General features: G+C 29.8%; 1 protein-coding gene across 5 annotated transcripts in view; it reads left to right on the top strand.

Moving 5' to 3' along the window:
* The window catches only part of LOC130452825 (protein spitz-like), a 486,395-nt gene extending 460,100 nt beyond the window's left edge, over positions 1-26,295 (top strand). For all 5 annotated transcript variants that reach the window (XM_056792290.1, XM_056792291.1, XM_056792289.1 and 2 more), the window contains 3 exons: positions 10,291-10,462; positions 13,130-13,191; positions 18,058-26,295. In XM_056792290.1, coding sequence (XP_056648268.1) covers positions 10,291-10,462; positions 13,130-13,191; positions 18,058-18,377 — 554 coding nt within the window. In that variant the 3' untranslated portion in view covers positions 18,378-26,295. The remainder of the gene's footprint in view (positions 1-10,290; positions 10,463-13,129; positions 13,192-18,057) is intronic.
* The last annotated feature ends 428 nt before the right edge of the window (positions 26,296-26,723 follow it).

Raw genomic sequence — 26,723 nt, 5'->3', positions numbered from 1 at the left:
CTCACACTGCGATGATCTACATTGCGCATTGCGAATGGCACTTCGAATTACATGACCATTCACCATATTCACCAGATCTATCCCTCAGTTAATTTTTTCTGTTTCCTTACCTTTAAGATTCACTTGCACGAGAGAGATTTTTATTAGACGAGGAAGTTATCGCATACGTAAAGATTTAAGTGTATGAGATGTAAATAAAAATGATTATGTCTTGTTTTTCTGTTAGGTTGGAAACTTTTCAGATAACCCTAGTATTGTAGACTGAAAAGTTCTACTTGAAATGGTTTGATTTTTGTTTACTTTCACAATTTGTTGGAATTTATTAAACAGGTAACCTACAAAAGATCAAAATGTTACTAGAGATTCCATTTATGGGTGGAATTTGGTTAACAATATTTTTTAACCAATTTCAAAGACATTTAAACATGATTTGGGATCAGTAAGACGACGACTTTATATACCAAATACCAAACAAAACAAAAGGAAAAACAAAACTCAGTCGCGCGTGCCGAATCTCTAAGTAGCTGCGTAGCTGAGATCTAGGCGTTCGAGATCTGATAGCTTCCCTATCTTGAGACAGAGTGCTTCTCTTCGATTAAAAACGTCTCGCTTGGGTTCGTGTAAGTGTGTTGGTTTTCCTAAAACATGTACTAGGTTTATTGGAGAAGATTATGTTAATTGCATGCTATTACGACATTATGAAGGTTATAAAAGAAAGGAGACTTGGAATTCTCTTGGTCAGGTATCGGTCAGTTAGTGATGGAAGGATTATTATTTTATTGAGGAAGATGTGCGGGGAAATGTGTACTTGTATTAAGTATGTTTAAATGCGAGGGTACATGGCGTGGTAGTCACAAACTAGTGAGAATTATGGTTAGTACTTCGAATTGATTACCTGACAGAGCAACCAATATTCGTTTTAAAGGCATTCGTGTACAATTTCGAATTCATACCAGTAGATGTTACCCCTAGGTTAAATAATGTTAACGGGATGTAAACTTATGAGTGGAAGCAAATGGAAAAACAAGAGGTAATCCTTGTAGAATGAAAGTGTCTCAGAAAAATATGCAATAAATGTGGATGATAATAGCCTAGTTCGCTAGTCTATTATTGATATCATTATATGAAGTACCGAAAAGCTATAAATTATCGATTAAAGTAATATAGACCATTATTTATATTATGAAATATTAGCAAATGTTTTATCTCCAGCTAGTTATCTATCCTTTGTTTGTATTACATGCGTTTTAATCTGTTAGAACTACGGAAGTAATTGTTTTTCGAACAAATTTTGTATTGACGTAATACTTTTTTTTTAATACAAAAATAGTTCAGTATAATTATCCTAAAAAAATCATCAATGGCTTAATGCGATCGATTATTTGAATTACTTATTTATAAATTTTTTCCAATTTTAGTGTCTATTGTTAGATATCGCCTTTTCAATCTTCATATCCTATTCAGTTTCAATTAGTATTGACTATTTTTTTCCAACAAAATCCCATGTTCAAAATTGTTTTCTCAGCGGTTTCCAATTTTCTTGGTAGTACATTCATCTGTAGATTGTCGGTGAATCTTAAAAGAAGGAACTTGATTTTTAGTGCATAAAATCTATAATTTTCGTCTAATTCACTTTTAAAAGTTAGTTTAACAGTTACCTGTTATATCTTTGGATGCGTTTCCTTCCTTAACTGTTTTTAAATACCTTGTTCAATAATTTTTGGAATATAATCAAAGGAGTATCATCATATGTATTAACAAGAAATTATAGAACTTCGATTGAATGATGTAAATTACAGATAATAAATTATTGAAATGGATTCTTCACGACGAGATAGGAATTATTTGACAATACCATGAGGGTTGGTACTTAAGCTCTGAAATAGACAAAAAAAACAAATATTCACAATTGAATTTGGCTTTATTTTTTCTTAAAAATTCTCAATTAAAATCAATACAATTTTGGATGCGAAATGTCGAAGCATTTTTTCCATTCCGATAGATGTACCTCCAAAACATGTGATTTAAACGAATCAACCGCTTCTTCAAGTTTAGAAAAAGTTTGACCTCGTAATTTATTTTTGATTTGCGGGAATAAGAAGATACCATTGGGTGCCAAACAATAACTGTATGGCCAAATACCCATCAATTCGATCTTTTCACTATTCAAAAACGTTTTTGTTTGATGTGTAAAATCATTGTCGTGATGGAGAATTTTGCTGGATAGGCTCGTCTTGAAAGACCCATACAGACGATTGATGTTTAGTTTCTGGTTCATATACATAGATCCATGATTCGTCGCCTGTTATTATCTTACAGATGTCTTCTGAAGCACTACCAATCGACACTAGCGTTTTTGAGCGATTGTCAAATTATGCGGTATACAACGCGAACAAAACTTTTTGACAGCTAAATGTTCATGTAATATTAAGTTTATGCAAGTGGAACTAATGCCCAAATATGCCTTAATTTAACGGTAAGTCACATTTTTGAATGACTTTCAGCGAAACGTGCAACTTTATGATGGTGATGTCAGATTTGACATATTAACATCAGTGTTGCCATATCTCAAAACTTAAGTAGCAACCCTCGTATATCTCAATTTCTAAGAATTATAATAAGTTACATAAATTTGAAAATAATGAATGGCTATTTAAGTAAATAATTTTATAAAGTAAAATATCGATCGTCTTTTCACTAGTCTCCTCTTTGACGGGCATTGATCATTTTGAAGCAACAGTCATTTTTAACTTTTGGAGGTTTTAATTCCATAAGATACTTGAATGCAACCGATTTGGGTCAGAACGACGCGAAGGTCAGAAAGTAGGGGTTATATACAATTTCAGAAAAATATGTGGCTAGATGAGAAAATAGGTACTTAACAATTTCAATTTCAGTTATTAAGGTATTGAAAAATAAAACAAAACATAAATTAATAAATTTAAAAACTTTACCTATATCTTATACTTATATACGTTAAATAAATTAGTGATATATTCATTCATATCTCTGTTTAAAATTTAAATTTTTTATTTTAATTTTATTCTTTCTTACATAACTCAGAAATTGTACTTTCTAAGCATTATAACTTCAAAATTTGCGTTCTCTGTTGTGTAAGTCTAATGTAGATTTTTCGAAATCATTGCGTCAAATAAAATCGCCAACTAATTATTTCCATTTCTGTTAAATTGTGTGGCAAACAATTTGTACGCCCACTCAACATAAATTTCATGATGCATTCACCAACAAGTCTTCAATATAATATGCGAAGTGGAGAACGTTTTTGATAAGGCAGATGGATGTACCGTTTTTTACATAATTCGTGTGTCCCGCTAATCTAGGAGAGTGTTCCTACTATCCTACTTTGTCAAGGTTTGTTTACTGATCCGATTAGAAAAAGTTGTGTAAACTGCTAAACAGTATCAACAAATCACTCGCAACTCCAATCTTCACCTGGTAATGATATGCTCTGTTTGAAGAAGATTTACATAATAATTCCATCCCAAAATATTCCTACCAGGCTACGGTGCACATAGATCTTACCGTTGTATTCTTACCAAATAATTTCACATCACCTTTAAGATTGATTTCTTTAATTCTGTTTTCACTTTAATGAAAATATAACCTAAACCGGTCTCCAAATTTCAATTTTCGAATTCCGTAACCACGTTTTCCAAAAAAATCCAACCCGTAACAAGAATTCCTGCTGAATTTCTTGTTAACTTGTCTGCTCCATTTCACGAGATGTTTTGCATTTCATTTAATTAAACCGAAATTGGGCAATCAACTGAAAATTTTTTATGATGCGAGGCGCTCTATCATTAAAGAGTGATTTGTTGGGGCACTCTATTAACTCACCGAAGCGCTACCTGCCCTCTTTTCTTCATTGTTTGAAGTCAGAGGCGGCCTCATCATTCACAATCATAAGCCTCTATTGGAATTTTGATATTTTGAAGCATTATACTTTTATTTGTCGAGAGATGTACATCAGGGTATGATGAGAACAGCTAGATATACATTTATTTTCAATAACATCTCAAAATATTGGAAGAAGGTGCAATGACACTTCATCTTATAGTTGAAATAACGCAATAAAATTTTAGGATACTGATTCAAAATCTTATCGATTTCATCAATTCTAAGTGATTTGAGATAATTTTAGAAACCGGTCCTGCTTGGAACTCAAAGAATGCACTTGGAAGGCGTTTATTAATGCAGAAGGCCGACCCTGTTGATGTATTGAACACCAATTAATATGGAAATAGCCATTTAATTGGTTCGATAAAAATAAAAGAGTAAATACTTGGACGAAAAATTCGATGGGGAGGAGGAGGTCATTCGGAGGAATTTTTCATTTATTTTTGAAGATTTAGTGCTTAGAAATTTTTGTTATTGGAATGTTTAACAAATTAGAATAGGTTTAACCGAACAGTTATTGGTACAGGCGAATGGTGGAAAAAATTATAGTTATAGCTTCGAACAAATGAAAATGGATTTAAATTGGAAAAATTCTGTACAATTAGATGACTTTTGCTTTATTTATATCTATAGAATACTTTAAAAAATTGATGAATCATGAGATAATATGAAAACAGCAATTACTTCATAATATTCTTCATTTTTGATATCCATTAAGAACTTTTGAAGATTGATTGATTGATAAAACTATAAAATTTTCAAATATTAAATCTATTTTTAAAATCGAAAATTAAAAATCATATGAGAAGAAGACCAATTTTGGAATAAAACTATATTTTTCGTAACAACTCATGTGTTGTCGGAGTCGATCACTCAGCTTCGGTTTCTGTTCTTGATGTACTTGAACAGTTTTTGGTGGATTTGATAAATAATATATTTTTAACTAATGTCAAAGATAAAAATCCAAGAAGTCCAAATTATAACTCTCTCTAATCAAAATCATAATATACTTATGACTCAAAAATGATAAATATTTTTGGTTTTCCTTAAAAACTTTCAAAGACTTCGACTTTCACTGGCATGGATTTACATGATCTTTCTAACACATCTGGTTGTTTTATCTCTTTTCTCTTCTTGAATAGGTATTTAATATTGTTAAAAAAATTCTTAAGCGATTGACTTCAAATTTTTCATCATAAACTTAACCCCATCACCAATTGATTACATAAATAGCCTTTCCACTTAGAAAAGACTAGCTCATGTTTATATGGAAGTCAGAAAAGAAATGCTTTTATTCTTGATGTTGATGATTCTTTTGGAAATTTACAACTACTCAATTATGATATTTCTTCATAAAATTCATCTTAAAATGTTAATGCTTCAAGAATAGTATACAAGATTTAGGAAACAATCAAATTCTCTTCATTCGCGCGTTTCGCTTATTTGTTTCTACCTATTACTTCATTACTTATTTATCCATGATTTTAGTGACTAATTTGTATCTTTGACTTCCCTTTTATTTAACCGTAGTAGACATTCAGTTATTATAAATCGTATATCAAATACTTTCCCAAAAATAAAAGCATATGTGTGTAATGGTTAATTTGTCTAAAATTTATATAAAAAATATATTCAAGGAAATATAAATTAATCTGGAAATAGACCAGAAATAGGGGAATATTAGTGAGATTAGAGTAAAACGGACAGTGATATTGTGGAGCAGATGTTGTTGGGGAAAGTTGTAGCGGTGCTATTATTAGAAAGTTGAAATTCGTATTAAATTATATCCTTCGGAAAGATTATTAAATGTTTTCGGTGTTCCTGTAATATCTAACAAAGTCAAGTCTAAATTTCAAAATAGATGCACTCCGAGGAAAAAGTATACTTATCAAGGTTTACATTATCTGCTTAAATATTGAAATATATAATAAAAATTTGTTTTATGGAACATGGAACTTATCATGCGGTGAAAGTAATTGGGATAAGTGCTTTCAAAATTAAAAAATGCACTAAGAAAAATTTTCGAAAATATAAAATGCATCTTATATCACCTAATATCACATTAATTATCAAGGTGGATATGAAGTTCAAGGTTTGTCCGTTTCTATGGAAGCGAGCTTTAAAGTTTTGATGAAATTTGTTCTAAAAATAACTAAAATTATGACATGAATATTTATATCACAAATTGAATGAAAGTATTCCCTAAACATGTATTAGCTTATTTAAAATGTAGTTTTTTTATTTCAAAATATCTACTTAAACATTATAGAAATTATCGGGTATTTCGAGTTAATAGGAGAGTTGCTCAAAAAGTTACGTGGTTACGTATATTTTGGTATCTTAGTGTCTGAGACTCGGTTCTCTATCACAAAAGGAACATTTTTTGACTGCCCGCTTGTCTCCATATTCAAATAATGTGGAAACAAAGAGGAAGAACAAGTAGTGAAATTGTGTAACTCTTTTCAAGCAACAGAAAAACCGCTATATGAGGGGAAACGAGCGTACAAGGTCTTCAACGATAGAAATGATTTAAAATGATCCACGGATAACACTGCGTCTTGCCAGAGCTGTGACTGAAGATCGTCTCGTTTTCCATGTATTGTGATATTCCAAGATGGGTTCACATGCATTACCTGATAAGTACAAAACCACACGAATGATGTGCAGTGGCACATTTCTTCAGCTTTACCATTCCCAAAGTTACAAGGGATAAACCTTAGTTTCATCATTTCGATTGGATAAGTGAGAAAGCAGTTATGGAATAGAAATACCCCGAATCACCAACAATTGAGAAATTTGAAGTTAACGTTTGTGTAGGTGATTTATGGGAATCATATTCGGTAATTGATATGGTAACATCCTGAAGCAGAGATAAACCATTGGCGCAATTTGTTATTGTGATATATTGGCAAGGTCATTAACGCAAACGGTCGGATGAAGGTGTCAACTTGGTTTTGTGAAAACACCTGACGATATGTGGTTCAATAGATGGAAACCTGATTTCTATCAAGGCGGGTTAAATAAGTTAGTTCTGCGTTCTGGTGAATTCTAGACAAACTTTTTATGACAAAAAATAATAAGTTTGTGTATGTCCCTTGATTTCCCATTGGATTGTTACGATTAATGTACGATTCACAAACGAATATATGTAGATATTGCTCCAGTAGAATTGTTTTGTTGATAACAAAACATTTTTCTTTTGATTGTTGCACTGGATGGATATTTTAGCTTAGAAACAAAACTGTTACATAACCAGAAAAGTCGGATTGTCGACGATGTCTTCTGGCTACAAATTAGAAAGTGAAGTTTTCTAAAATATTACTGCAGTGAGTATTCATGTAAGGCAGATTTGTCTTTTTACAAGTGGAACTCTGGAGTGTTTCTGAAAAGCTAACAGTTGGAGTTGGAGTGCTTAGGATTACATTTTTATTTGGATAACGAAAAAATTCACTTATTTGATATAAAATATTTGGCCCAAAAATTGAAATCTTGACCTTGATAAAAAAGTATAAAACACGTGTCCAATTTGACATATGTGCCAAATATAATTAAGAGTGAAATAACAAACAATAAAAACTAAAAACCGCCTGTGCTCGTGCTATTTGGGACTTATATGCGAACATATGCTCCTGAAAAATAAATTGACTTTCCTAATAAGCAAGAAACGTTAATTTCGCTATAACGCCGACGTTTTTTATATAGGAGGTATATTTTAAGGTTGATTTTTTTTATGAAACAAAAGTAACAGATGTTCTTCCTAGACCGTCATCTTCAGTGTGGACGCGTTGTTAACGAGAACGTGCCGGGATCGAACTAAACACATGCTATTTTTTTATTTTCTTTTTTATAAGACGATCCCCGAAATTTAAAATGGTATTAGTTGAGAAAGATATAATCACAGGGATATACGTTCTTAAGAATATTTAAGTAATTTAGTTATTAGATATCAGGTTTTGTGAACAAACAAACATGCAATTTCTTAGACATTCAAAATTTTATCAAGCTGTACTCAGCACTTTCATTCAAAACATATTACTGTGAGGGTTGCTATTTATGTTTTGAGATAGACAAATAAAAACAAATATAGGGCTTTATTGTTTTTAAAAATATTCTTCATTAAGATCATACTCATTCACATACGTTAGATCTAATTGTCGAGGAATTTTTCCGTTCCGATTTAGTTACCTGCCAAAAATTTTATTTGAACGCATCAACCGCATATTCAGGTGTAGAAAAACGTTGACCTCGCAATTTATTTTGGATCTGCGAAAATAAGAAGAAATCACTGGGAGCCAAACAAGGATGGTAGAAGGTACGACGGATGATGTTTTTATTGTTCAAAAACGATTTTATTTGAACTGTTGTGAATAGCTAACATTGTCGTGGTCGAGAATGATTCTGCGATTGGTTACCCTCATTTTTCTTCACTTCTAGCAAATAAAGGCTGGTGTACCAATCAGAATTGACCGTTCGACGACGTTACTCTAATGGACCGGTGGCGATATGTTCAGTTATTTCAAAAAAACAAGCCACCATTTGCTTCAAAGTGTTTTGTGCGCAAGGATTTGACTCGTCTTAAAAGACCCATACAGTCGATTGTTGTTTAGTTTCGGGTTCAAATCCATGATTCATGTTACGATCTTATAGACGTCTTTTGAAGCAACGCGATTGAATTTTTTAAGCATTTCTTTGCAACAAACACCAGAACGAGCATTTTTGAGCGATTATCAAATTATGCGGTATCCAACGCGAACAAAACTTTTTGACAGCCAAACGTTCATGCAATGTTGAATGTAAACGATTGGAACTAATGCCTAAGTATGCCTCAATCTTACGGTTTGTCACATGACGATCTTGCAATATCAGTTTACGCAAAGCATCGATGTTTCCTGGCACAATACCCGATTATGGACGACCTTCACGAAATTCATCCTGTAGTGAGATGCGACCACAATTGAATTTGGAACACTAGTGAAAAGCGGTGGCTCGAGATTATGCTTCATCACCAAAAGTAGAAGCGAGTTGATGGCAATGTCAGATTTGACATATTCACATCTCAACACTAATTTAGCAATTTTTTTCCAAATATTCTTTAGAGTTGAAGAAAGGTTTTTATAAGCACAAAATTACACTTTACTTTTCCAGAAACAAATTGCTCCTGGTATTTGGAGTGAATAATAATAAAATAATAAAATCAGAAACATTTATATTTTCTCTTACTTTCGATGTAAATATAATATTTATCTATTGTCGCTGCACTGAACGCTCTGTGTACTCCTCCAGTTCAGTACATTTAAATTGTTCGTGTGTAAAATGCACCTTTTTACGGATATACATTTAAAGACCTTTATAATTATGTAGGTACCTCTGTATGAATAACTATATTTCATTATTTGTAATTCTAGAAATGAACTGTATGCATAGAAATAACCATCAGTCACATATTATCGAATTTACCCAACAAACATCAAGAATTGATGACTGAGGAAACAAAATGTGGTCCATTCTATTGTCAAAATTTTACGGGGTTCGAACCGACATAATAGTGTTATTTGTGCCAAGGGGTTCCCGAATTTTGGCATGCATTTGCATTCATATAATGCTTTTATACCTGTCATTCAAATACTGAAAAGTGTCGACCAGATTATGTCCCAAATTCTAATCCATTTTGACGACAAACGTTTGTGCATCGACCGGCATAAACTACCCTTTAATTAACCTCATCCCACAAACCATATTGTAAATAATCCAATCTATTTTAATACAGTTTATTCATGCTATTTGAAGAAACCACTAGATCGAAAATATTGACAAATACTTATGTCAAGAACGGTAATTTGTGAGCTTGTACACAATAGACACTTTAAAATAGTTGTTGCTACTCATAGAATCACTTATATATCAAGGGTGGTATTACAAACTATTTGTGGTCGGTAGTCTTCATAAAACAAAGATATCTTAAAAGTTCATCATCTTTGGAAAAAAATTAAATGATAAATTTTCCTCTCCAATAATGAAATGAGAAGAAACGATAAGTTTATTGAGAATTTAGGTAAAATAATTTGCAGACGTACTTTCGTCTAAGCGTAATAAAAACTCATATATCTTAAGATCAATTAAAAGCCCAGTTGTTCGAATGTGACTAGTCTGAAACGACATGGTATGATGTGCTTAAGGAAGAACAAGAAGTACTAGGAAGTAGTAAAATAACAGAGTTGTGAACAGTATACACGAAAAGTATAAAGCATTTTTAAGAATCACATGTCATCAAGTAAAATTGTTTATTATTTATTATTCTTTATTTTTAATGCTCTGATTCAAATTGATTGAATTAATTAATAGTTTTAACTAATTACGTTCTGTTTATTCCAGATGCGTGCTCATCTCGCACAACACCAAAACCTAGGCCTCCGGCTCCAACACCTCGGCCCAACATCACATTCCCCACGTACGCTTGTCCGCCGGAATATGCGACGTGGTACTGCCTCAACGGGGCGACGTGTTTTACAGTCAGAATCGAGAACTCCCTTCTCTATAATTGCGAGTAAGTACATGTAAGTGTTTTAGACAGCATTTTATTCATGCAATAATGTTTAATTTTATTAAGTGGATAAAATGTGCCTAAAACACGCAAGCAAAAACTATCAAGTAGTTTATTGATAATCAAAATCTTGAAAGTTTTTCATCAATAAATGATGTAATCCTTTTGGTTTTGTTCCTTAAACGACATGGTAAGTAGAAGAACTCAGTTGTTATTAGAAAGTTGTATAGAGTATTATACGAGTACATCTAAAAAGCTTTGTATGACAAGAAAATCCCATTGTTATCCTTTATCCCATTAATTGTTCATTACTTTACGAGGATGGTCCCAGAAGTACCTTTTTTCAACGTAATCTCCTTTTACCTCCATAAACTTTTTTCCAGTAGTATTCAATAAGTTCGATATTATTTTTATAATAAGAATCGTCACGCTCCTCAAATAGCCTGCCGACATCACCTCTGCTTTGTTGGGAAATCTTTAATCACCTAGCCATTTTTGCAAGCCTGGGAACAAAAAATAATCCGTTTAACCTTGCGAATAGGGTACATGAGGTAGCAATTAAAATTTTAATTCATTAATTTTGGTCATTTCAATAACGGATGTGTGAGCTGGTGCATTGTTTTGATGAAACAACACTTTCTTCTTAGCCAAATGCGGCCGTTTTTCGCTCAAGATAGTCAATGTTAATTATTCCACGCGCATCCCAAAAAACCAACGCCATCATCAAACCTGCAGATGGAACGATCCTCGCTTTCTTTGAAGCCGATTCTATCTTTTCAGTCCATTGTTTTGATGGACCCACGTTTCATCCTTGGTCATGAAAGTGCGTAAAAATTGGGCTTTATTTCTGTGAAAACATTGCCAAACACTCAACGAAAACATCTTCACGACGCTGTTTTTGTTCCATTGTGAGCAAACGCGGTACCCATCTTGCTCACAGCTTTCTCCAAATTTTCAGTTAATATGAGATTTACCGCGCTTATTAAAATACCTTCTACATCTGATACCTCGTGCTCTTTAAATCGACGATCATCCAGTACCACTTTGTGGATTTTCATCAACATTTCTGGAGTCGTCACCTCATTAGCTCGACCACTGCGAGCTGGTCTTCGCAGGTCGTACGGTCTCGTTTAAACTTTGCTACCCAATATTTTACTGTTGATAACGATAATGATTACAATTTCACTGAAAACGTTCCCTATTAATGGCTGCCAAACAAATACTAAACAACTTGGCGTCTTTAAACTGGAAAAATATGCTGTATAGATTGTATTCTTTCTAATAAAGTATTTTTCAAACAACTAGTGTCATCTTTAGGTCAGGCCAGGTATTTCTTGGACTATCCTCGTAGGTGATATCCATTTATTCTAGGAATTCATCAAAAACTTTTAAAGCCCATAACAACTAAAATTTTGTTATTAATAAAACGAAGTAAAATATAATAAAAGTAACAACGAGATATATAATATTAACGTCATTATAAATATATAAAATTAGATTGATTCAAGATTGTATTTCTCATTATTCCAATCGAGGAATCAAGTAACTACATTTTTTCACTGGTGAATAAACTGATACTGTCGGGTAAACTGTACTTTATGAGGTAGTTGTATATCTAGTTTATGAATGTTTTATTTGTGGGATTTGACAATTAAAAACCCAAGTGTACTCTTTCTAATATATATTCCGATGTTTCGAATACTTAAGTATTTATTATCGGGGAATTAATTAATTATGGGGTCTTGAAATTTTTTTTCAACAGAATTATGAATTTCATAAGGTCCAAAAATTAATATTCAAATTGACTTGTGACAAGAATATGGAGCTTGTTGGTTGTATTGAATCAGCATTCAATATACATTCACCATAGTTTTCATATTTTGAAGAATAGAGATTTCAACTGAAGTTTAAAATTAAGAGAGTTTTACTTGAAACACATCTAAGGTTATGGAAAATGAGTTGCATCAAATGCTCTTTTTAATGAATACAAGGATTGCAAGGATAAAATTAGAAGATGTTTCGTCCGATAGGTCAAGTCGCATTTAAAATATGATAAAAAGAAAAGTTCACAAACAAGGCTCATGAATGGAGAATAACTTAAGTTGTGATATGGTAAAAACACCGTTAATAAAACAAGGATGAGGAATAGAGAATAACTTAAGTTGTGATATGGTAAAAACACCGTTAATAAAACAAGGATGAAGAATAGGGACAAATTTCGTGTCAGAATAAGACAAGTATGTCAAGAAATCAGCATAATAAACATAGAAATAAACGAAATATGCAATCAATGAGAAGAAGTTGAGAAAGATCTCTTTTAATTATATATACTATAATTTCTTTGTATATATGTATATTTTTTTCTGAATGGAGTCCTCTCGTTCCTTTGTTTTACTGAAAATACATTACTTTACATAAAATTGTAAAGCAATTATCACTGTTCAAATTACTAATAAATATTTTCGATATATCTATTACTAATAACTATAATTGGCCCTATTTGTCTACTAGTAGTTTCAAAATTCAGTTGAATATATTGAAACATTATGTTTATTACCCTATGACAGTGTAAAAATGCGACACATTGTATATTTAGGTGAATATGTTAACCGTCCATGTTTGGAAAGGTATAAATTGAGAAGTCTGTTAATCTTTTATTTTATTTTTCAGATGTCCAGAGAGTTATATGGGACCTAGGTGTGAATATAAAGATTTAGATGGATCCTATCTACGTAAGTATTTAATATAATGAAGTGCTTGTCAAATTGACAGACGCAAAATATGAAGTTCTAAAATTGATAATATTTCTGATTTAATGGTACGAAGTAGGCAATTGAGTTTAAAATATTTGTCGTTATTAACCAAGGTATTGATTTTGAATTTTTACCAATATTTCCAAATAATTTTATATGAAAATGAGATCGTTGGTAAATTATCAGTTTTAGTAATTTCTTTAACAGCACTATTTACAGATTGCTTGCTTGCTTGGTGGAATTTTATACCGATATACACAAAATCAATGCAAGTCACCAAATCAAAAAGTGCAGAAAATTATTGTTAGAAACATTATGTAATCTTGAGCATTGATTTTTGAATATATTTGGTTTCAGTATTGCACACGCATGTTTAAACGAAATAACAAATTTAACATTTTTCTGGGTAATACTGGGAATATTTTACTAGTAAATAATCATAAATATTTAAACGATGACTTCTCTTTTTCAGAGAAAAGAAAGTCATGCATTTTATTTGGCAAACTGAGATGTACCCTGACATATGTAGACCCTTCTGCTCGTACCAACATCTGAAATTTATTTTATAGGTACGTCCTGTTTGCCTACAAAGTTACTATTTTCAATATGAAATGTATTAAATATATTAATATATTCGTTAAATACAAATTGCCAGTTGAAATTATAACATATACATTTGTTTATTTACTTCAGAGTTTCATTCCTTCAGAAATTATTTCACTGCTCAATCACATGTGTTGTTTTGACCATTTGATTTTCCTCTCATGAAAATAAGTACAAGTCTGTTTGATGTAATTCTTCATAAACTTTCATTATTTTGCACTGCATTATAATATTAATTTTGGTTATATTTGATTCCAACTAATCACAATTTTGCTATTAACTAGGTACTTGTTTTATTTTTTGCCTTTTGGAACTCAGTTTCTAAACTTTTTTGTGGTTATAATGTACGTCGTTGTTTTATTTTCTCTAAGCTTCTATCATTAAATTAATTTCTTCTTTTTCCTGTTTTCTTTATCTAGTCTTAATGTAATGTAATGCGATTTGAAAAGTTGCGGCAATAAATTTACATTTGTAAATAATAATCATTCTTCTTTTTTTTAAACACTTTTTTATTCGGATTATGTTTTCAACTTTTTATTAGGACATTCTTCAGTGCCTCTCCATGTTATATCTCTAAGCATAACTTATTTTTTGTAAAGAAGATGCTCTTGTTCATAAATTTCGAATGACATAAGCTTCTAAAATACTCACCATCTTGTTTAACTATAAATTTGGGGAAATACAGACAGATACATGTGTTAACATTTTTTATCAAAATATTATATTTTTCTGACACTCTGTAGTATTATGTGTTATTCCATCTGTTACTAATAACCAATTTAATTACCTATTATTTGTATGTTTATTATATATTTGTTTAAACTTCTTTAAACTCTCTACTCAAAAAATGATCTTTTAATTGTTAATCGATTACTATAAATTACTAACATTTTTATTACCACTGCTTTTGTATTTTCTCGAAATTATTTTACTATAAAAATCTAATTGACTTTTACGTTTCTATATTTAGTGACAATAAAAAATAGTTTATTATTTGTCGATCAAGGTCTTGTTATATTTCCGTCGACTATTACCTGAATAATATCGTTTACATTATCGATTATAAATAACTTACTCCAGAATACCTAGAAAAATGTAGAAAAGTTTATAAGAAAAATTGATAAGTAACTGTTATTTCGATTCTATAAAATATATTTGCAACATTAAAATGGGGGCATAAGTATGATAAGCCACCCCACAACGATCATCATGAGACTATATACATAGACTATTGATGCTACAAGAAATCGATTTATCATCTTTTTTATGCGGAAACATTTACATTCGGAGGTAACTAAAATTGCCATTATCTTAAAAAGGCTAACAGATATCGAACCATGGATAACTTTGTTCGATAGATCTCATCAAGATCTATCTGTGTGTGAAATGTCATGATGATTGACGCATGCGCGAAGAGTTTCTGTGGAAAAAGTATGCAAATGCATTATATTCACGAAAAATCAATAGATAAAATGAAAATTCAGTGATTTTTGTGAGGTGAGGTTAGGTTAGGTTATGCTTTTTGATAAAAAAGATGTATTTGTGTACTTTTTTAACATTTACATTCGGAGATACCTGAAATTGCTATTATCTCAGTAAGGCTAACATATATCGAACCATGGATAACTTTGTTCAATAAATCTCAGCAAGATCTCTGTGATCTCTATCTGTGTGTGAAAAGTTGATTAACGCATTTTTTTCACGAAAAATCAATAGATAAAATGAAAATTTAGTAATTTTTTTGAGGTTAGGTTAGGTTATGTTTTTGATAAAAATGACATATTTGCATACTTTTTCCAAAGAAACTCTTCTGCGCATGCGTCAATTATAATGACTTTTCACACACAGGTAGATCTTGCTGAGATCTATCGAATAAAGTTAACCATGGTTCGATATCTGTTAGCCTTATGGAGATAATGGCCACTTCCTGTATATACGCTTATTGAACTCTCTTCATAACTACTATAAATTTTCTGCTTCTTCTTACACGTTGCACGATAGTAATTTTATCGAATGTTGAACGTTTGTCAAACAGTTACCAATGCAGTTTATTTTTTTCATAGGATAACTGCTACTTTGTGTTGTGTTTTAAATTTGAAGCTGTCTAAATAAGAGAAACTAAACAAAAAGTAGAAAATGCAGCCCTGTACTTTTATAATTCATTTATTAAAATGCCTTTGTTAACAAATTTTTGATTTTTAAAATTTTTATATAAAACACTTTATTCTAACCTTAAGAGTTATAAAATTAACGAAAGGATTATTTTTAATGAAAAACATGACGAATAGATGTAAATAACAAATGTTCAGAACAAAATAATTTTAAACCTCATTATTTCCAATGAAGTAGGAATTTACATGATAATTTTGCATGACTTTTATAACTGTTATAATGATATTTTCTGAAGGATTTTTAACTATACATATATAATTATTCGATCATTGTTGGGTTATACTGAACTCACTGTCCACTATTACTACACCAACACTTACAATTACACTGTCTGACGCGCGTTTTGATTACCAAGTTATCGTCTTCAGAGAGTGACGGTAAATTTAAGTATACTATACAGTATATATGTGACTGTTGGTGTAGTAATAATTAAATATAGTGTTCAGTATGAGTGTCATCAACTGTAACAAGATTAATTTGTGTTGTATATAATATGAAACTCCATTTTTTCATTTACTCGTAAACCAGATTATAGTGTTGTGTATGGTTGTTTGATTGGGTAGTTATGACATTTACTGTTTTCTCCATTTTCTCCTATTTTTTGTTACATTTTTATTCCTTCTCATTTGAATCAGCTGCTTCTTTCACACTTCAAATATTTCAAATCCGTTTTTTGTTAGTATTCATCTATAATGTTTACTTGCTGTAACGTTCTTTTTGGTATTTTGGTGTCACATTTTGATTATTTGTATAATTGCTATTGCCTTCAGACCTATATCAGGGTTTTCAAGTACTTCTTTACAGATTTGGTCAAAACCTTTCTCCACAACTACAAAACATAAATGAATTTTCTTATCTTTATTTATTAATTTCTTACTTAATTGTTCAATTGTAAATATTAAGTCGTTTGTGCTTTATTTATCCCCTTTTCATCTATATATTTCATCATTTCGGCAGTTACATTGTGTTTCTCCTATTTTTAATGTTATAATTATCTCTTCTTTCCTTGTCTCAAAATCTTTAGTATCACCTATTTGTTTCGTCTCTTCCTCAATGTCCACAAACGTAAGCTCCTTGAAATAATACGCTCCATCCCTGCATTGCTTTATCTTCCCTCGTGATTATATATCCTTCCTTGTCTTTTATATTCATCATTTTATTATATTCCTCTTTCTTAATTGTTCAAGTGCTCCAGGGAATATTTTTTATTTTCCGTATATCTAGATTTAATTTATATATATATTATCTATTTTAATTTATCCACTATTTTTCTTTGGCTTTATTTAATATAATTGCAACTTCGTTTCTTATTGTTATTTAGGTATTTTATTCATTTTTCTTTTTTTATTTTTAGTTAACTTATCCATCCGTCACTTTGTCCTCTTTATGTTTTTGTTAGATATTTTTGATACTTCACATGTCTCTTTGGAAGCTTTGAGGATAATATTCTTAAAACTTCTTTTTTCTACGTCCTCTACTCTCTCTTCTTTGTTCAGTTTAATATTACTTGGTATTTAGTTTGGTATTGCTTTTCCTTTAGTTTATAGTATTTTATTTTTTCTGTAACTGCATGTGTTTTTATTAGTTCTTATATTCTTAATCATTTTCAGTAGTTAATGATCACTAACTTTTCCGCCTGTTTTGCTCCTTCAACGTCTTTTACTCATTTACATTTCGGTCTAATAGTTAAAACTCAGTTATTGACTTCTCATTTCGATTTGATTCCTCTTTATTCCTCCTCTATAATAATATTAAAAGCTAATTAAATAGTGTGTGCAAATTTTAAATATCAAAAAACAATAAACATCTCACCGCATTCACAAAAAAATTCTTTGTAGTAACCAGTACAATGAATATGTTTTGAACATATGAAGATCACCATAACTGTATTTTTTTACAAGCAATCAATTCTAAAATTATTAGATCTTCTGTTCTGTCCTTTTTAAAACTTTTCAATTCAAGTCACTGTGATAGTTAGAACTGTACTAGATGGAACCATAATCATTTTTAGTTATTATTGTTTTAAAATAAAAAAAAATTTATTACTGATGTATACTTTCTTTGTTACAGCAACTCAACAAATGCTAGAAACGGCAAGTATAGCGGGGGGAGCAACGATAGCTGTGTTTTCAGTAGTGATATTGTGTATTGTAGTGTATTTGCACTACAAACGTCGCGCCAAAGCGAGTAGGACTGGTACGGACTGTGTAGATAGTAGAACGACAGCTGTAAATACACCAACATTTGGTGCTCGATGGCGAACGAACCCACCTTCACCTTCAACAGATCTTCCCATTCGAGTTCAGGATAGGGGAGATATGAAGGATCAAGATAGTAAAATCGAACTGCAACAAGTAACGACGCTACTACCTACTTCGAACGAACCATAATGTGTTAGTGCATAGCTAGCAATAAAGGATAGCCATTTCGAAGGATGTTTATTTTTTATTAATCATAAGATTATTTCCATTGGCCTTAGAAACTTAATTTTGGACATGTTTTAATTTTGTTTGATTTAAAGTATTACAGAGAAAAAATGATATCTTGACTTTTTCTTATTGTATTTGGTTTCTAAGAACTTTGGCGATGAATTTTACGTTTGATAAAATTTCAAATATATAATTTTGTATATTTAGATCTCTGTCCTTTAATTTTTTGTCAGGCTGTCCCATTAAAAATTGAATGTCTTGGAACTTCAGATGCTCGGTAAATTTGAAAATGAAATTGTGATTTTGATTATTGTTATTCTAACCATTACAGGTTTGTTTTTCTGTCATTCGTTTTCAGAAACAAATAACAATTTTACAGTTTTTGAATTCGAAGTTGAAAGTCATTCAAATTTTATTATGATGTCCTGTGCAGCTATTTAAAATTGTTAGTGATATCGGCTTTTATAGTGCATACCTACTGTAATTAGTGGATTAACAGTGAATAAACCAAATTTATACCTTGTATGAAACTTTTTTGTTAAAAAAAGAAGTGAATAGCACTTTGTTATATGCAGCTTCGCTAAGTAATTTATTTTATTTTTATATACACAGTGCAGCTTTATGTTCTGCAAATTATGAATGTCAATACTTTGGCACCCAAATTATATGAATAGAATAATGTTAAATAATGTAACATTAAACAATTTTATTTTTCGGTTTTTAGTGAGACTGCAATCTGGTAAGCAATTTTATTGCAATTAATGTAACCAGTTCCAATAATATTGTGTCCGAACCTTTGAATTAATTATTTTTCTGGGGTATGGAAGATGATTTTAATATACATAATTCGTATTATTTTTATATGAATCTGCATTTTCAAAAATTAAGAAGTGTAGCATGCAGGGCATTTTTGTAATGTAAAATATCAATTTTCCATCACTTACTGAAGCATTCTGGTTTACAGAGATAAAAATTCAAAGTTACAACAAATAAAATGTACAACAAACTTGCAATTTGTAATAGTACCTTATTAGTGTTATTTATCCACCTTTGAAAATAAATAATATTAATATTCCCTACTTCACTTTATGAAGTGGAAAACATGTCAAACAATTGCTTCCACAACACTACTCCATATATAATATAGAACAAATTCACATCAATCCAATAATAAATTTTAAACCAGACAAAAAGAAGAAACAAATCAACATTATATTCAGATATGGATCTTGATATAATAGGAGAAATTGAAGACAAGCAATGATGAAAACTATTGATTTTTCATGGTTAAAAATCCTGGAAAACTTAAAACCAAAAATGTGGTTGAATAACGCATCTTGTGTTATTTTAAACATTTTTATATTGTGAAAGGTTCATTTATTATATTCAGCTTTCTTTTACGTACAAAGTGAAACAAATAAAAATATATTCCTAACTACCGACCTACGCTCACATTGTTCAATACAAAACTCCCTGCCAAATGCAAACTACAGATATTAGATGAGATTTCATATCCATCTTAACCAAAACCACCTTTATAAGTTCCTTTTAAAGTAGCAAGTATCCTTTGAACATACCTCGAAAAACGACTATCTACACATTTCAAGTTTGCTTCATGGTATAAGCCTGTAGTAGTAAAATTATTTACTAATCACTGTTTTTTATTGCTACCCCAAGCCTCCTATGTGTAAGGAACAGTAAGTGAATTTGATAAATTTTTGTCAGTATCATTTTTTATACATTTATATATTATATAGTATTTATCAAACGGAAACAATTTACCATCACTGTTTTATATAATTTGCAGTCTTTTGAGGTATGTATGCTTATTAAACTAACAACAGTATCATCTTCTTTGTCTTGTAAAGTAAAATTAGGTTAGATGGATATTATCACATCTATTATCTGTAGTTTGATTGTGACAGGAAAGTTTTTAAACAGCCAGTATATAGATTTCGTGAGTAGGTTTCATATGTCTAATATGCTGGATATAGAATATTGTATATAACTACATAACTGGTTATTAAAATTGTTTCCATTTTAATATTTTCTAATAGATTGCAGTCTTACTATTTAGTGGTACCTGTTTTTAGAAAATTTTCGATCAGGTACAAATATTTTGAGTGGTACAAAATTTTCCAATAGCAATCAATCACTCCTTGCTAGCTATGACAATATTAGTCTCGTAGTAAGCAAAAACTGTATTCAAAACAGTGTAATTTGTACAGCAAGTCTGATATATATAAGTCTGAACTAAGTTATGTAAGTTATTCAACATTGTAAATATATACCTCTTAGGAGGTATTTTAATAAAAGCAATTGTATAAATTCAGTTATGTATGTCTTGTACTGTGCGGATTGAATGATTTTAAATTATCATTTTTTTTACTTGTGTTAAAAAATAATAGAAGTGACTAGTTTTCGTAAAGCTTAGACTAACAGTACTAAAAACCTAAAACAGAAAAAGGCATAACATAAAGTATAAGGTCATAAATCTATTACAAAAATTGTTTTAGTTTCTCATTTATGGAATCGTTATCAGAAAATAAAGGGTATAATACAATTAATTTAATTGCAACCTACAAAAATAAATTATGGTACATTTGAAATTGGATTTTTTATTTAAATTCATTGGATTTCCATAATGTGTAATATTTGTCATATTGTTTTTCTGATAAGGAAACTAAAATGTTGAAACTAATGAATTTTCTTTTCTTTTTATGAAATTGATACATTTCTTCTTTCCACTAATAAAAATTTATTTAAAATTTATAATATTTTTACGCAGCTATCAAATTATGATTAATGTCAAAAATTCAGTTTAAAATAAAGTTGTGTCTGAATAAATAAATTTTAAACTATCTTAATAAACTAATTGAATAATAAAATTTTCGAATGGTAATTACGAATTTCAATTTCTAATTACATTTCATTTGAATTTCAATAAGACATTTTTTACATTAATCAGTTGATAATAATCGATTAAAAATCGAATTTGTAATAGATTGGTTTTAAAAATATTCAATTCTAAATCATTCATGGAACAAAATTGATTTTGTTGGAATATTGTAAAATCTCCGAATAAAGGAAATTGGATTGTTTAATCGATTTATATAATTCTTTACTATTTTATATGAAAATCTATTGTCTAGATAATAATAAAATAAATCAAAATTTCTATTTATTTTCAAAATAAATTGTTATTTCTATTATTGTTTTATTTTTAATTGGTTAATATTGCACTTCTTGAATTAACAACTAGTTTAAAATAATAAATTTAAACAGACAACAACACAAGAGCATTTTATCTAGCAGCAATTCTTACAATCTTTCAGTTCTTAAATTCAATTTTTCTCTATTCCATGGTTACATGACATTTTTTTCTTTAATACAATTTTTACGCACTAATATTAATCAATAACGAACATAATTTGGAAATTTCTTAAACTCAATTTGAAATATTTATGATCTAAACATTCTCTTTTAGACAGTTTCCTATTCCCTTTTTTATTCAGATCTCTCCATTCTTACCGCTTCAAGTTTTACAATCGAAGTTGAGTTAAAGACTTTCTCATCCTCATTGATGCTTTTCTTTCCTCTTTTTATCAGACAATGAAATTCTCTATACGTACCTCAAAATTCATCTATTCATATCATTTTTCATTGAAATAGTTTCTTCTTATTTTATTAATTGTATTTAAAGCGTCCATTTGCCAATCTTTTTATTTCGGCTTTGATCAAGCTCCACAATTTGCTGCTTAGATAGTTGCAGATTTTTTATATACTAAATGAATACGAAATATTTGGAAGATATTGCTAAAATATAAGGGAGAAGAGGAAACCCCCTTTTTTGCCTGGTGACATGAAAATAGTTTCTGATAAAACAAATTCAATTACTTAATGAATTTCATTATAAAAATCACCAATCTGATTTGATTAAATTATCAGATTGGTAATTTTTATAATGAAATACTGTAGATCAGTAATATTTTTCGTGGAGAGATTCCTCAAAATAAAAAAATTCACCATTGGTTTTCATGGCATATTTAGTTTTAGAACAACTAGCCACTTCTAAATAAAATATACTACATTCCCGGATGTATTTGTTGATCAAGCCTCGCTAACACTTCGTTATTGTTAACTTGTTATTACTTTTCAGATTCAGTCAGTCGGCAAGTGTCCTTAAAAAAAGTACAAAAGTTCTTATTTTATGATAATGAGTAACATATAAAAGTAGAATTATTGTAATTTTTGTTTATAAAGTTTTGTCGACAACTGCCTTCTGTTTGTATAAATGTAGATAATGAGTAATTATATTCCAATAATAAATGTCATGGAACATTTTATTATTATTGGCAATAATTATGTAATTTAGTAATTTAATATTTATAAGCACTTGGTTCCTAATTTATTAAAGTAACAATTTTTTGTATTATTATTTTAGAGTATTATTTTCTATAATATACCAAAGTGGCAAACCTCTTTTACTCCCTACTGGTACATTTAAAAACAAGTATGTAATGATAAGTTCAGTTTTCAACATATTTTACTAAAAAATAAGATATTGAATTAGGTATTAATGTTTTTAGTGCTGTAATTAATTAAACCATATGTTTAATCAACATCTCGGAAATTTTTAAATCCATTTCTACAAATTTTGTGACAGTAACTCAAGAATGTTGTCATTGAATAGTAGGAAACTTATCTGCATTAGGTATTGTCTGTCATAAAATAAATAAAAAATAATCACAAATTTGATATTTTACACAAGTGAACAAGCAATATTGTTATTTTAGCTATAATTTTAATAATTTCTACGCCAATTGAATAAGAACATCGATTTTTTCATTGGAAGCATTGATTTTATCCAAATTTTTCATTTCCATTAAAATCAAGATCAATTTTTTTAATACATACGTTTATAACCATTTCAGTCACATTACTTTTCATTGTCCTTGAAGAGAATTCCATTTATTAGAGTTCAAAAAGCGACCAAAGTTTGAAATTATACTAAAAGGATCTATTACATGTCATGAATATGTATCATTACTAATTTTCTTATGCTAATGAGGGCAATCATTTCCGGAATAGTCCAGTCCAGGTTTTGTCACTTTATCAAATCATATATTTTATTGCAAGAAAGCCAAAGTAGACACAAATTAAAATGGTAAGACATATGTAGGCACATAAACGGCATGGAAAATATGTCCATCTAAAAAAAACAAAAGCAATATTACGCCTGGAAGTAGTACATATCTAGCACCATCAGAAGTTAAGTTTCAAAATAACATATCTATTTTTTGACCACTCTGTTTTAGCACATACAAATGTGTTTTTGTTCTATAGAGCTTTCTCATTCTTATTTCGATATCTACAAAATAGATTTTGGAATGTTTCCTCCTTAGCAATAATTCATTTCATTACCAATAATTTTCAGTCTGAATTTTATCATTTAAACTTCAAGTTCAGTCATTTTGTATAATAATATGAGCTACTTGTGATATTACTTTATTAAACTTCAAAAATATTACCATGAAATTTTGATTTTGGCTCAAACACATGTACTATTGGTTGCTAGTTCAATCAATCCTGATGACAATGGTAAGAAGCAGAGGTTACTACAAAAAATAGAAATTTCCTACACAAAATAAATAATACAGTTTAATTCCTTATATATGTGCACATACCAACCTCAAAATTATTTATAGCAGTGTTTTTAGTATTTTAGTGATATACAAACGAATTTCTCGAATTAATGTTTTTGTCAAATTTGGATGCATCTCTGCTACTTTTGCTTTTCACGCGAGTATTTTTTAATTCTGTAAAAGACCTAGTGGCGGTTATTTTCATAATATTTAATTTGAATGTGTCTTGAAATGAAAAAATGTGTTTAAAACTAGCATTGTTGTTATGTACAAATAATATCTTATATTAAAATGTACTATATTGTATTTTAAATTATTTGAGTATTCTAACATTGCTTATATTTGTTAGTTTTTTGCTTTTTTCGCTGTTTGCTACTTTGGTATTTGGCCAATATTCAATTGCCAGTTACAAAATGTAAATTAATTATGCTCCAAACCAAAGCCTTAGTATTTTTTGTGCAACTCGAATGGAATTCAAAACATTATATAAAACTGTTCTTTAATGGAGTCAAATTTTAAAAAATTTCTAAATGGCGAATTGTTACTAATATAACAAATATTTCGTCAAATCAAATAATAATGAGGTTCATAAAATATCTTAAAGATTGCAATGATAGTATTTCGTATATATTTACATATAATTTTATTTATATTGAATTCTTAGAAGCATGTATGTGTATAAAATTTTTTACATAATTGAAAACAGTAAAAAAGATTAGAGAATGCCATAAAATTGATATTATTTTGAAATTTTTAAATTAGGGGGGTATTCTGGTCTATAAGCCTAAATTTTAGGCATTATTGAAACTAACATATAAGAACATGTAAAAAAAATTACTATCCATTTTTTTATATATTGACTTTAAGAATATAAAAAAAATTCAATAAATTACAGGCCGGTAAAGTGGGGGCTACAAAAAAAACGGTGTACCCTGGTTGACATGATTTCAGCCCTTGTAGTGATCTGGAACAAAAAAATTTGAAAAATTCTTAATCTGTAAAGATGTCGCTATCGCATTGATCCTATCTAAAAAAATTCACAAAATGGCGTCGACATGAAATATTAATTTTTTTGATCTTCTCGAATTTTTTGAAAATACTCCAAATTGGAATTTTTCAACATCTAAGGCAATAAAGAGATATATAAAAAAGATTTCCACCAAATTTCAAAGGTACCGTTCAGGTAGAACTGGAGATATAATACGTTTAAAATTTGAGAAAAGATTCTAGTAGAATAACTTGTTTCGCTCTGCCGGCTTAGACGCTACGTCATAAATTTACTGTTTCTTCGGAAATAGTGCAAATTTTCAAAAATTTGTTTTAGAACATATTCTTAAGGGTCTTTGAAAATATATGAGAAAACATCGATTGTTTTCAAATTTCTAGTCCAGAATACCCCCTTAAGTAATTGAAATTGTTTCTTTTCTTTTATTATCATGTTGAATAAATAGCTGGTAGATACCTCAAAAAATAATAAATAATTGAAAGGTCCTCAAAATTGTTAAAATATTGCATTTCTTTTCTACCACAAAGAAATAGAAGTACTAGTAAAATGAGTACAAATGAGATCAGTGATATTTAAAAATAATTGATATAAGGTGACGAGAAAAGTAATTCAGTAAAAACATGGCTCCTGGCAGTTTTATACTAAATAATTCTATTCTTCTGTAATCTTCAAAAACGCTAAATATCTCTTATGCGGCGTTTAAAAATAGTAAATTTATGAGAACAGTTCATGTTCTAAGCATATGTTGTTCCTCTAACAAAACTCATAAACGTTGCATAAAATATACATTATCAGACCACCTTAATGAATTTACTTAATATTTCGTCCTATGAATTAGCGCGAAATTTTGTGCATTTCAACCTAATTGAAATGATATCCTGTTCATTGAATGGAGCACACATTTATGCACTAGTTCATATGGTGAACTAAGTAGTATTCCATGTAGGTCGTCGGAAAAGTGTAGTGTGCAATATGTGCGGAAATTGAATATTTTGCACTAGTTGCACAATATACTATATCAGACTTCAAGTATTAATATGAGTAATATATTAAGTTTCTTTTTCTGTATAACATTTCTACACTGTAACATGAGTGTAGACATTTTAATTTGGCGTCATTTTAATTTTCTTCTAAAAAACTTGTACATATAATTTTCATGAACAAATGTTAGAATACTTATTTGTTTACTATTTTCACATATGTAATGAAATAAAAAAATAAAATATTACACTTACTTCAATTTTCATATTTACTACCAAATACATTGCATCTCCAATTTTTCTCATAAATATTTCCCAGATAGTCAATGTTTCCCATTTCCTATTTTTTCTCCTTCAAATTTGTGTGAAATTGAGTGTATTTAAGGATTAACCACGATCTCTAAGGTCTATTGTTCCTCCCATCAGAGCAAGTGTTGTCGCTGGATAGATCAATTCCAGAGTTCTAACAAACTAATAGCTTCCGGTTAGTCACAAGTTTCTGGTTCAAAACATTATCTATGTTGGTAATTAGATGATCTGGAGTACTTTCCTCTTCCCTACATTATCGTTCTCAAAGTTTTTCGTCCAAAGCATATCTGCCTCACACAACCTGCATTCATATTCTGCTTCAGTTTTAATTGATTTATTTACTATAACCTTCTATAAACAGATAAAT

Source organism: Diorhabda sublineata, chromosome 2, assembly GCF_026230105.1.
Source record: "Diorhabda sublineata isolate icDioSubl1.1 chromosome 2, icDioSubl1.1, whole genome shotgun sequence".
NCBI classification, from domain to species: domain Eukaryota; kingdom Metazoa; phylum Arthropoda; class Insecta; order Coleoptera; family Chrysomelidae; genus Diorhabda; species Diorhabda sublineata.
This window is presented reverse-complemented; position numbering and strand designations above follow the sequence as displayed.